This window comes from Boleophthalmus pectinirostris, unplaced genomic scaffold, assembly GCF_026225935.1.
Source record: "Boleophthalmus pectinirostris isolate CB_2022bp ecotype Guang Dong unplaced genomic scaffold, ASM2622593v1 HiC_scaffold_16, whole genome shotgun sequence".
NCBI classification, from domain to species: domain Eukaryota; kingdom Metazoa; phylum Chordata; class Actinopteri; order Gobiiformes; family Gobiidae; genus Boleophthalmus; species Boleophthalmus pectinirostris.
In genome coordinates this window covers 21,390,719-21,404,995 of record NW_026571095.1, presented here as the reverse complement: position 1 = coordinate 21,404,995, position 14,277 = coordinate 21,390,719, and the positions used below count along the sequence as shown (strand labels likewise).

At 36.2% G+C, this 14,277-nt stretch overlaps 1 protein-coding gene across 1 annotated transcript in view; it reads right to left on the bottom strand.

Annotated features, from left to right (window-relative positions):
• ghrhra (growth hormone releasing hormone receptor a) overlaps positions 1-14,277 on the bottom strand; it is a 98,546-nt gene that overhangs the window by 13,882 nt on the left and 70,387 nt on the right. Inside the window, exon 7 of the mRNA XM_020929127.2 lies at positions 6,114-6,267. Within this exon, the coding sequence (XP_020784786.1) occupies positions 6,114-6,267 (154 nt within the window). The remainder of the gene's footprint in view (positions 1-6,113; positions 6,268-14,277) is intronic.

Here is a 14,277-nt window from a genome sequence, read left to right as displayed (position 1 = left end):
GCGCCTACTTCCTAATCACCCTAACACCATGTTTATTAAGACAATCCTCCACTGGGTATCATTATTAATATACACACTCTCCGCACAAAAGTTCACACAGGGTCGGAGTCAGTCAGTCTGAAAGCTTGTAGTCATATATTCTGGGTAATACTATAGATGACATTTGTTTGGGCTTTATTTCTGTCCTTGGGGTATAATAATGTCTAGTCAAATCTCCCAACATATTTGAGTTTTAAATTAATGATAAGGAAAGCAATGGGTTATTACAACAGACAAGCAACCTTCTTTATTCATTTGGATAGGTTTTAATATAAAGAACAGAAGAAGTAGCCAGGCTAGTGCCATCTAGTGCCTCCGCTCAATAAAATTTTTCTCCAGTGACTAGGTCAGGAATCAGAATACACTAGACGGTTTGCAAGAACTTTGAAAGTTGTAGACCACGCTCCGGCCAATCAGCAAAGAGCTGAACCAATTCGAGTTGTGATAGCAGACTACATACTCTATCCTCCTTTGGACTTCCTTTGTCAAATACAAACTTCGCATTTTTATTGCACCTTTAATTTGAAAGTTCATCTCGCAGAAACAACAATGATCTTTGACAGCCATGTTCATGCTCTGCTCTGTTGCTGTTTGCTGTTGTGCCGGGAATTACTTGGACACCACTGAGCGTTCCGGCGCATTACAAAAGCACGACCAAATAGCAGCGATTGGTTAAATAAAAAAGTACCTGCCTACCGTAGAGCGAACGAATCCTAATGCTGCGAGGTCAGACGGTTTCCACGAATTAAAACGAGCTGAAGAATCAGGCTAGAGAAGAATTACATTTGAATTGTTTACATGTATTGGATTTATTGGAGGATAACATTTTGAAGAAATTGTACAGTATATAAGCTGTTGTTCATCATATCATGTATCATTATATGTGTATTTTATTTTAATCCTTTTTGAACTGACTTTTGAAAACATATCAAGTTAATCAAATTAATTGTTATGTTATTCCACTTCAAAATCTATAAATTAAAGTGCTTGTACCTGATTTTTTTTCACAAATATAAGCAGCTCTTGAGGTCAAAATGTGTGCACATTAGCATGCTAGTTGTTGTTAGCTTTACCATCACAGCAAAACTCCGCTCTTGTCTCAGTGAATAATAAGGATGCTCAGAATGTATAAGGTAAGCCATTTCAAATTAAATAGTTCTGTTTTTGTTTTTTAAGTGTTTAAGTAAAAATCAATCAGCGTGTTTTTCGTTCATATTGCAGTAGGACCAATTTTTTTTGGGTGCTGACTTATGTCTTGGTGGTATTGATGGATCACATTGTTTTGTGTTGTTGTTGGGAGTGGGCGTCTGCTTAGCAATGCACGGCCGAAAAACAGTTGCATTAATGAGGAGCCCCATAACAGAGACAATGGAAGTGAACGGGACAGACACACAAAGAGACGCTGCTTTAAAAAAGGAGCTGGAACAAAACTGCAGCTCATCAATATCGAATAAACGCACGAGGAACAGACTTACATCAAACTCCATCAATAAAAATATTATCTATAACTACATTTACAATCAGTACAAGTAGATTTTAAAGAAAACCTATATGCAAAATTGACTTTTCAGAGCTTTTAATTCTATATTATACATCCATATATACACCCACTGCCCTGTACTTCATTATCCCATCTTATTTTCTTAATCGGTGACATGCATAGGATTCGGCAGCATCTTGTAGTCATTTTGGTACAAATTTTAAAAAATGTTTACGGTTATGTCAGCTCCCATTGGGCACCGTATTTTTCTAACATGTAACTTGTTTCTAATGCAGACTTGTTTCTTTTAGGAAGTTGTTTTAGATAAATATTATGATTTTAAATGTCCAAATTACACATGAGTGATTCACAGTGTCATACATTATAACTATAAAGGCAATACAAGCACAATAGGTCTTCTTCAAAGGTGCTGTGCCTGATTTTTCTTAAAATGTGTAAAACAGAACTAGCAGGGGTCCAAACTTATTCTTTTACTTATCGCTTACTGTACCTTATGCATTCTGAGCATCCTGATTATTCACCACAATGAGTTTATGAGTGCTTTTTATCACTTTCAAAGACCGGAGGGAAGTTGGCTGTCATAGTAAAGCTGACAACTGGCATAATTATCCTGATTATCGGATAATAAATTATGTTATAATTAGATGCAGACACTACACAGTGCATGTATTTTGACTACAGTAGTTCCTTATTCAATTTATCTGTACTGGAGCAAAACAAATTTTGCTGAAATACATGGAGAAAAACAATGAAATTCTGCGTGGATATTTCTAGATATGTAAGTTTACTTCATCATATTTAAAAAAAAAAACACATTTCTTATATTGGTTTTTTTTAGAACATCTTGTAGTATAGTAGTAGTGATCAGATTGTTGAGGTGTTAGTAGAGGCAGTAGTAGTACAATAGGAATTTACAGACACATATTTCTTCATCATACTCTTTGACATCTAACACAAATGAACACCATTATACAAACACACACGCATCACACATCAAATACCCCCCTTCTCCTCCTCCTTTTACTTCCCTATCAAGATGCATGTCTGTGTATGTTGTGTGTACAATGTCATTGATGTATATTCTTTCACAGGCTTAAACAAAGCAGTGAAAGCAGTGAGGTGTAACAATGTGAAAAATGTCTGAGTCTGCTATGGCTAAAACAACTGTACAAATAACAGCAGTTGGTGTAGTACTAATAGTAGTAGTGATAATAGTAGAAATAACATAGGAGAGGCAAATATAGCATTATAGTAGTAGTAGTAATAATAACAATAAAAGTAGTGCAGTAGGACAGTAACAGAAGATACAGTCAATGCTATGTTGGCCAGTCTATTTTTGTCCAAAGCACACAGCTGGGACAATATGCCATTTTTAGCAAGTCTAATTCGGTCTAATTTGAAAGTCTTTCTTTAGTGCTGTTTATGTTTAGCTTCTCTTCCTACGTGTATCTGCTCTATCTCTCAGTTTGACAGCCTTTTTAACACTCGATTTTAGTGTGAAAGGATCTGAACAATATCCAGTCCTGTATGAGGCTTTGAATCACAGACAAAAACCAAAGCACTCTGTCTTGTACCATGAAGAAGTGCTCTGCTTTCAGTGAGGAGAGAGGAGTCCAAATAGGAGACTGGATAGGAATGCAGTGGTTTCACACTTGCACTGTAAGAATTTGAGCAAAATGTATTTGGTTTTTGTTTGTATTTCATTGTTTTGTAAAGTAATTTCAATTGAATAAAAAAAAAAAGCTTTTTTGTTTAATCTGCATCGGCTTTCCTTATATGTACCATAATATTGACAGGTCCATTAATTTGTTTATTTCAATTACAAGGCTATTAGCTACAAAATAAAATAAAATAAATAATTGGAATTGCTTTCCATGAAACAGTTTTGTCCAAGTCCAAGTTAATGGGTGGGTGATATTGACAAAATGAATTATTTATTTGTCATGTTTTGACTCTCTGTAAGATAAAATACCTTTAAAGAAAAGTTGTTGTTTTTTTGTTTTTTTATTGAGTCAAAATCATATACAATGCCTCTAAGTGAAGAAATAACCTTATTTATTGAGATTATACAGCAAGTTTCCATTCTTTATGTTGTATCCACCGTTTTTGAAACAGTTTTCTTATTAGGCCTTAGCCCCTTTTGCTATTGCTTTTTCGGGTGGGGGGGGTCAATGTTGTGCACGATGTTGCCATGGCGATGAAGCATGTCAGCACATCCAATATGTGTTAATATTGTCTGTGTCGTGACAAGTACAGCCCAAAGCTGCAATAACACAGATACAAGAGGGAGAGGCGAGTCGTTAACGTGTGAAGTGTGGCCTGCGAGAGCCATTCAATGCCGCTTGCAGCTTTAATTGTAAATGGTATGCTTAAGTTAATACATCCCCTATTCTTCTACCATGTGCTGCAGAAACATGTGTCGTCATCACATAAGAGTCCTTAGTCTTCTTGATGATTAATTCCAATTCCATATACATATTCATGGTTGTGTGCTTCCTGTTGAAGATAAGGAGAAGATATAACATTTTGTATTGATATGGTTAACTGCCATGACAACAGCGCTAATTTGTCCAACTTCCTGATACCCGTGGGGTATAGTAGAGTATGTAACATTCTGTTCTTGTGCATGATGCCAGCCTCAGTGATTCCACCAAATGCTTCTTGTTTAATTTTCTATGGTGACTGATTTGCTCAAAGTAAAAATCCTTGACACGACTCTCATGTGTTGTAGCGCAGTAAACATGAAGTCCATACTGATGTAAACATACAGTTCATTAGCACAAGAGTGAAACTTATCTACTAATGTACAGAAGAGCCTAAAATACACTCAAAGATTTATACTATCTAATTGGGATGCTGTCCCTAATGAACACAAAACTTTGTCCAGTTGACTTAAAGGGTCCATATTACACAAATTTTTGATCTATGTTATAATGTTGTTTCCTCATTAAAAATATACCTGGAGTTGCATTTGTTTCTTTCACACATTTTTAACACATAAACACTGCATATTTAGGCTGAGTTCTTCTCTCCTTGTGATGTCATGTAGTAATATAGGAAGTATCATTAGTATTTCCAATCTCTGCTAAACAAAAAGTAAAAGGTAGCTTTAAAGCTACACCTACATGACATCACAAGGTGCAACAGAGCATTTTGAACTTTGGAGATGTAGACAGACTAAGAATAAAGGGTTACTCAAACATGTGTGAATGAAACAAAGCATAATTTCAGGTATTATAACATGTCTTAAAGCTCACAAGAGTCAATTTTGCTTAATATTGGACCTTTAATCTAACTTTTTTTTGCATATATTTTTCTTGTCAAATCCTCCAGAAGTGTGACCAGAAAGAAATCAGATTACTCACATCAGAGATAAATTTTTACTTGAAATTTCCGAAATGTTTTATGTGCATTTAAAGATAACCAATGAGTGTCTACTTTCAAATACCTATTCATGTGTTTATGTGTTATTTATGGATTTTTCCTGTTTTTTCCTGTCCCTTTGAAAGGTAACTATAAAAACATAAATTTTTTCTTTACCCTATAGTTTTACTGATATAATTTTAAATTCACACGCCCTCTCTTAGCTTCCTTTTATAGATGCTGCAGTGGTGTTTTGGGGAAGTGAAGTGTCCTTTGTCAGACCACAGGAGGCGCAGAGATAGGAGGGAGGGAGGCTGGATTACAATTCAACATGATGACACTAGACACTGAAAAATGAACGGTATTTATAAATAGGAATTATTACGTAACCACATTTGTACTATTTGGAAGCAATAAACAAAAGGTGTTATAATAGGTTATTGATGGCCAGGTTTGCTACACAACTATGAGGAAATATTAATAATACTGAAATAAGACATTAATTCTAGCTTGTTTTACATTTGCATTATGGATGTATTTCCTGTTTTTACCTTCGTGTCTACAGAATATATTTTATTTCAAATTAAGCAAAGTGAATCATCCAGCCCTCCACCGCTCACATTATTTTTAACTACTGTAGTGCAAATAAAGGTTGGACAATAATATTAGTTAGATACTGAGTTAGTAATTATTAGCTAAACCTTTATGATACTACAACATAATTAGCCTTAAGAAAGACTTCGCTCATAATGTACAAAATGTATAAAGCATAATTCAGCCTTTAAAACTTCTTAATAACCAAACCTTAACCATCTATCTATTTTCTTCCACTTTTTCAGGGGTAGGCAAAGATGCATCTGGAAAAGATACCCGAGCCATTTCACCTGGTGGAGGAGCAGCAACTCTACTCCGAGCTCCGTCTGTGTGACTAAGCATCCCACCCTGTCTCTAAGAGAGTGCCCAGCCACTCTGAAACTTGTATTCGCCATTTTGTCCTATTGGAGTCATTCTTAATAAACTATTTATATGAATTATGTCTTTCTTCGTGCTTCCTTAAGGCTTTAAATAGTGCAATTATTCTTAAGTGTTACCAAATACTGTCAATTGAGAAATTAAGCAATCTCTAACCCCTATCTTTAATTACACCTAATCATGACTAATACTGCTGATTTAAATACCATAATGTCATTAGTGTTTGCATTGTACTCACCCCAGCCAATCAGGATGTACCACCAGAAATACTTCCTCTGAGAGACGAAGGTCAGAGCCAGCAGAGTCTGCAGGTACATGCCCTCCACCAACAGCCAGAAGTAATTGGCCAAAATACTGAACTGAAAGAATGCCACAGCCGATTTACACGCCGTCTGAAAGAGAAAAACAAAACAGATTTAATAAAACTGAGGCACTGAGGCTTGTTTAGAAGTAGGAGTGCACTATACATCGCAATTGAATCAAAATACAAACTTTACTTGACTGTGAGCGGTTTTATATTGATATCAATTATTGGAATGTTTGTGTTTCTTGCACTGCTCCTTTAGATATGATTTAGTTTTTGTTGCCAATAATTTGAAAATACTAAAATTTTGCCCTTCAATTTGCATTCACTTCAGACGTCACTCTTACGAAAACTTTTAAGTACTTTCTTGAGCTACTTTGCACTTCTACTTGAGTATTATTATTTTGAAGTAATTTAATTTTTGAGTAAATTTTTCACTGCTCTACCCACATTAGATTTGTGCAAGACTGGCAATTTTCTTTTATAGATCAGACCACAGGAGTAACTGACCAAAATACTGCACTGAAAGAAAGCCGCCACAACAAGCCCACATTTAGCACTTGAACGCACAGTGAGGCTTGTACTGTCACTGTGTATTGATCCACCATGATCCCAGTACTCATGTTCATAACCCAGACATAATAAAAAATCATTATCTCTTCTGTCTCTAAAAGCATCTTTCACTTCCAGTTTATTACGTAAGGCTTCATGTTGAGGAAATCCCCCACTGTGTCCTGTATTGATTGGAGGATCATCGTGGCGAACAAGGGTGACTTTGTAGGTATCAACCGCTTTTGATTTCTTCAAGTGTTTCACGTAAAAAAAGAGAAACAGTAACTCCTAATGAACAACCAAAGAGTTACCTGTTCAAAATAATTTGGGGGAATGCAATACAGAAGATCAGGCAAGACAGTAACAGAACCAAATTGAAGTGCTAAACAGTTTGGTATAAATAGATAAATAAACAGAGACGGAAGAAGTACTCAGTTGTGTTACTTAAGTGAAAGTACAGATACCAGGGCAAAAAAAAAAAAAAAAACTCAAGTGAAAGTAAAAATATCACATAAAAAATCTGCTTAAGTAAAAGTATTACAGTGGCTGTTTAAACATGTACTTTTAGAGTAAAAAGTAAAAGTATTTTGTGCAAAGTTTGACATATAATAAAGCTTTAAATGTAGGGATTTTGACAGGCGGATCAGTGCAACGTCTGCAGTGATGCGGTCACTATATTGGACCATTGTGGCGAAAAGGGAGCTGAGCCGAAAGACAAAGCTCTTTACCGGTCAGTCTTCGTTCTTCCCCTAACCTATGGTCATGAGCTTTGCGTAATGACCGAAAGAACAAGATTGCAGATACAAGCGGTCAAAATGAGTTTCCTCCACAGGGTGGCTGGGCGCTCCCTTAGAGATAGGGTGAGGAACTCAGTCACACAGGAGGAGCTTGGTGTAGAGCCGCTGCTCCTCCATGTTGAGAGAAACAGCTGAGGTGGTTCGGGCATCTGTTCCGGATGCCTCCTGGGCGCCTTCCTTGGGAAGTGTTCTGGGCATGTCCCACAGGGAGGAGGCCACGGGGAAGACCCAGGACACACGCTGGAGGGACTATGTCTCTGGGCTGACCTGGGAACACCTTGGGATCTCCCCGGAAGAGAGGGAGGAAGTGTCCGAGGTGAAGGAAGTCTGGGAGTCCCTGCTTAAACTGCTGCCCCCGCAACCCAGCCCCAGATAAGCGGAACAAAATTGATGGATGGATGGATGTAGGGATTTTGATACATTTTGCTCAACAGAAACACTTATTTTTTTCTTAGCTCTTTTTATTTGTTTATTTTTTTGCTCAAACTATGACCTTGATAAAAAATAATCTTGTTTTCTGCAGGTCTCACACAATAATAAAAAATACATTTGCTTTTCAGTCATGTTCAGAAATGTAGAGGAGTAGAAAGTAAAGAGTCGTTAAAAAACAAAGTACTCTTCCATTAAGTTTTACTAGTCATAAATAAACAAACGAGTCATGTAAAACAAACCAATCAACTTAAGAGCAATACACTAAAAGGTAATATAAAGATAAGCATATAAAACCAATATTACTTAAAGCATTAGTCATTTGAGTATTTTATGTGCATTCTTCAGGCTTCATTCAGCATATATTGACTATTGCTACTAAACAGAGTATCTTTGTGATGGTTGTGTTGCCCAATCTATATCTATGCATAAATCACAAAAGTTCAACATCACAACAGCAGCTGGCTTGCAGGGCTAAACTAAATTGTTGATTTAACCGACAGAAAGTTAGAAAATCAAACAGTCATTGGTCAATATGCCAAGTGCATTAATCAACATTCAAACAAGTGAATGGATAACTGTCCCAGAGCGCCCCCTGTCCCTCCCTCCTGGTCATGCATGAAAAGTCATCATCTCTAGTCGTGTATCTTTCTAACCCTCTCCTCAACCAGCATAACTTCATGTTTGATTTTATATTTCTTTGTATTTAACCATTATTTACAGTGCATATGGCATGTTAGACTTCTCATTTTACTAAACCACAGTAATTTTATTTAAGATTTTTGTAAAAACATTCATACTCATTTTCCCAATTTGGAAATTTTTTAGGTTTAAAATTGTACTTCCCATTTGGTAAGCCTGACATCACACTATTACCTAGCATAACTCCTCTTACGCAAATTATTATCTGTCAAATAAAATGACAAGAAAACACATTTATTTTGTTAAAATTGTGTTTGAAATGTGTTTCTTACATGCAAATTGTGCCAAACGTTTGGGCAGAATGTCATCAGTATGTTGAAAACTCTCTACTTCCAGTCATTTTCAACATATTTTACAACCGTCCCTTCTTTATTGGTGTAAAAACTATAATTTATATTTACAACAGGTATTATCCCAACAAATTAAGTCAAAATTAGAGAATCATAAAAATCTGTCATACCCACTTTAATTGATAAAGATCCCTCTTTTTAATTTACTCATGAGTTTATTCAATATTTCTCTTCAATAACACGTCCCAGTCTTATCCATCTGGCCTCTGGCGTGTATTTATTCCTAATGGCATGTATTCAGGCAGAGGATCTTCCTATCATATGCATACCCCTTTCAGGTCAACATATGAAGTAGGCTTATGTATATTAGAACTAATTATACAGCCTTATGTAAGAGCCATGTATAATTAAAGGCCGATGCTGGACAGCCTTTCACACAACATGTTAGGGATGCAGCAAACAGAAATTAACATGAACCAAGATACAAGATACAAGTGCTATTGCCAAATGCATACATAATAATGCTTAAACAACCTGGTTTTGTTTTGAAAATAAATAAATTAATAAATAAATGAATAAATAAAAAATAAATAAATAAAATAAAAATGTCCCCAGTACAAATATATTGTAAAGGCATTACTTACAGTGAAAATTACTTTTTTTTTTTTAATTCTGTGTGAAAGAGGAAGTGTGGCAATAGCATGCTAGTTGTTAGCTCTATACCATGATTGTAAACTCCACTCTGGCCTCTGAAAGTTGCAAAAAGCACTTAAAAACTCATTGAGGTGAATAGTTAGGATGCTGTGTAATTCCACAATCGTCCAGGCAGGATCCCCATTTGAAATGGAGGGCTTAGACATCATCTATCTCCTATTTGCAACTTCCTCCCCAGACCTGAATCAAAACAGGGAAAATGATAGTGATGGCCAGTATGCTAACAGGTGTGAGAGCACCCACCAGGGGCCTGAACGATTATGGTAATATGACTCAGGCACAGTTCACACTTAGTGCAGTTCAACAGACGAAGCTAACAAACAAATACAGTAAACAAGTAGGTGTGTAGTGTTTAGTGTAGCTCCTTCCCTTCAGGCAGATATAAGGCACTGTCCACCAGCAATCTGACCAGAAATGAAGAAACAGCTTGTCTGATTTTGCATTGGCTATAGTTAGGACACTAGAAATTGAATTTTAAATTAGGGCCATAGCCACTGGAAACTCACATTTAAAAAAATCAGGTAGAGCCAAGGCTTAATTTGAGCCAAACAGGACGGCGCAACTGTCGGGCTGCGTTCCAGTAACTGTTTTCTTTGATCTGGTAACAGTTTTCTTTGATCCGTTAACTGTTTTCTTGGATCCGATAAGTGTTTCCTTTTATCCAGTAACTTAACTAGATTTTGAACGTGCTTCCCTCGTCTCCTCTGAATCACAACAGCAGTAAGTGATCAGACGCCACTCTCCTGTCTCATTCAGAGCTACGAATTTGTTTTGGAAATATACAAGCACCAGGAATGAGAGACCGTGACTGGATAAAAAACTAATCGACAGGAGACAAATCACAGAGTTAGGAGGCCGTAAAGACTTCCCTGACATTTCATTGGTGTAGCCTGCTTCGTGCTGGAGAATAGTCTGTTACTAGTACTACAGCCTTTTACCATCTAAAAAACATAGCAAAAATCAAAGGTTTACTGTCTAAATCAGACTTGGAGAAACTTATCCATGCATTTGTCTCAAGTAGGTTAGACTACTGTAATGGTCTGCTCACTGGTCTCTCCAAACGAGCTGTGAGACAGCTGCAGAACATCCAGAACGCTGTAGCTCGGGTCCTTACTCGAACTAGGAAGTACGAGCACATAAGTCCTGTGCTCAGGTCTCTGCACTGGCTTCCTGTGCCTCAGAGAATAGACTTTAAAGCAGCTCTGCTTGTCTCTCCATGGCCGAGCACCAAAGTACATCTGTGACATGTTAGTGTCATATGAACCATCTCGCACTGTGAGGACCTCAGGGACCGGCCTCCTGCTGGTGCCCAGAGTCAGAACTAAACAAGGGGAGTCAGCGTTTCAGGTTCATGCAGCTAAAACCTGGAACAGTCTTCCTGAACATGTGAGACAGGCCTCTTCTGTGACGCTGTTTAAATCCAGACTCAAAACATTTCTGTTTAACTGTGCATATAACTGAAAGGTTTTCATTCCGCACTCTTCTCTCCAATTTATGTCTCTCTTTTTTAAATTTTAATCTTCATGATTATTTATGTTTTGATTTGTTTTTATTATGATTTTAATGTATTTCTTATTCTGTAAAGCACTTTGAATTACTTTGTGTACAAATTGTGCTATACAAATAAACTTGCCTTGCCTTGCCTTGCCTACTATTTACTTGTTCTGGGGGGATTCTGTGATTTGCAAGCTAAATAAGGCTGAATGGAGCAAATTATTGACTTGAACATGCAGCGTTGGGGGTATTTTTGGAGATTGTTTTGTAATTTATTATGGCCAATATCTAGAAATGTGCTCCTTTCATCACAATAACACAGTTACTAACGCAATCACTTTCGGGGAACAGTAACTGGCAGCCTAATACTGGGCCGGATTTCTTTTTTTGGGGCACAGTGAGCTCGAGCAGGGTGGGGGGACATCCTGTGCGTGGATGTGTGGAGCGGCTTAAGAGGCAGGTCTTGCTGTGAACATATAAACAAATAAAAAAATATAAATATTGTTTAAAATTTACTTAGATGGCCAGTGGTGTTGTATTTTGGCATTTCTGAGTGCCTAAATGTAAAAAAAAAAAAAGGTAAAGATTTAACCTTAAAAAAATCTGACTTTTTGTTCTGACAATCTCTAATTTACAAATACGATGTTAAATAAAAAACATATATATTGTTTACAATGTAGTTAGATGGTCGGTCATGTTGTATTTTGGCATTTCTGAGTGCCTAAATGCAAAAAAAAAAAAAAAAAGAAAAAGAAAAAAAAAAGTAAAGTTTTGGCCTTAAATGATCTGACTTTTTGTTCTGGCAACCTCTAATTTACAAATGAAGAACTGGGCACTGCATCTTTAATATGGCTTCATTTTGGTCATAGCATCATAGTTTATTGAGAGCATTAGATTTGGATTATTGTGAGAAGAAATTGCTAACATAATTTTACTATTAACATCATTACCAAACAATTGTGTTATCTCTAATTCACTTTGATTGACACTGTCTAATAAATCACTGCTGCTCTAATATGTGACCAGCTTTATGAAGTTTTACACTTTGAATGCTAAAGTAAAGCTAATAAGTATCGAGAAAAAAGCACTTTACATTTAGGTTTGCTTTTTATTATAATGATTATTTTTGCTTCTAAATTTCTCATGATTATAATTTTTTTTGGTTTTGAATAAACACAACCAGAGGTGGGACCAAGTCGTTGTTTTGCAAGTCTCAACTAAGTCTCAAGTCTTTGACCTCAAGTCCGAGTCAAGTCCCAATTCAAACACAGGCAAGTTCAAGTTGAGTCTCGAGTCACTGGCCCATAAGTCCAAGTCAAGTCCAAGTCGTCTGCTTTGAGCTTCAAGTCATTTCAAGTCTTTAAACCAAAGCACCAAACATAGCTTAGATTTTTGCAATTTATATGAATTTTAAGATAAATTGTACTTAAAAATCGTAGTATATTTACATATGAGTATTTATACAATATATATATAGAATTCTAGAAATGTAAATTTTTCCTTTTTAAATGTTTTGACAAGATCTTAGTGTGGATCATTGCTGTCAGAATAAAAAGAATTCAGATTTAAAAGTGCTTCTCAAGTCACAGGCCTCAAGTCCAAGTCAAGCACCAAGTCATTGATATTCAATTCCAAGTCAAGTCCGAAGTTTTAATACATTTTATCAAGTCGAGTCTCAAGTTCTAAAAATAGTAACTCAAGTCTGACTCGAGTCCAAGTCACGACTTGCAAGTCCCCACCTCTGACCACAACATTAATTAACGGAATAATCTTGACATTCATAGCAGAGCACTGAATGGGAAGATACATTTCAACAGAAGAGGAAATAAAAGTGAACAAACGAGTGAAGAAAAAACATAGCATTTCACTTTAAAATACACTTTAAAATGACATTTCTTTTAGGATAATTTCAATAGACTGCCCGGAGCACTACAATGAGCACTACAATGACTAAGAAACAGGAAGGGGCTACAGCGTCAAGGCCAAATGAGGACTACTATCTATTTAATTAGCAGTGCTTTGAACTACTTTGTCTAAAGTGTAGCAGGAAGCATTAACCTTTGCCTATCGTCCCCCTAAAGTCAAACACATTTCATCTTGTAATAACCTTCACATTATTGGTTTGCCAGTTTTGTGTTTTAACAACTGTTGGACGGCCTTGCCCGAGACTATTCTATTTGGTGTGTTCAGATTTTGTTTTCTTCCTCTGTTTTAAAATATTGGTACACTTTTGACCTGACTATCCACTGCAACAAAAGCTCTTTACGTTTAATTTGATGAAAATGGGGTCAGCTAACCTACACACACATTGAAAGATTAGACTTAGTGTGGTGGTAAATTTGTGCTTATAATACATGAAAATGGGTTATACAGTGCACTGCTGAGAAATGTCCTATATTTATTCTGTGCAGCATTGTAGAGTGAGAAGGAGGTGAAGTCAACAAGATGGCATAGTTTAGGTACGCATCTTATTGTGCACCTATTTTTACCAATCATTACTACTCAGTTGATTGTGTTGTGAGTAGCAGTACAATAGTTAGTATGTAAAAAAAAAAAAAAATAAAAGGTTACAAAAAATGCCCACATGACATCAAAACATTCTTGAAAACTGACCTGGACTACAAACCAAAAAAATATGGTAGCATTTTCTGTTAAATTGTCAGATTCCAGATTTGTTTACCTGTTTTATGGTTAATATCTTGGTAATTACATGAAACAAAAACAGGCACAGAGTTCAGTGTCTCTGTCAGTTAAAATGACACAAGTTGCATTATTTTTTCACAGTAGCTTCAGACAGTGATGTCAATATTGTGATTGTTATCAGCTGAAGTCATAAGATTAATATTTGAAGTTTGTTAACTCAATCCCAAACAAGTAATGATAAGATTCATTATTTGTGAATCATAAGTCTGAATGAATCAAGTTACAGTGCAGCATGGTAACATCTATAAGTGACAAAAGAGCTTTACATCAACAATATTAAAGATCGTATATTACCCAGATTCATTCCTGTGAGCTATAAATCATGATATAATGTTGTTACCTCCTCAAAAACATACCTGGAATTGTGTTTTGCTTCATGAACACATGTTTGAGTAAGTCAGTCCGTCTATATCTCCA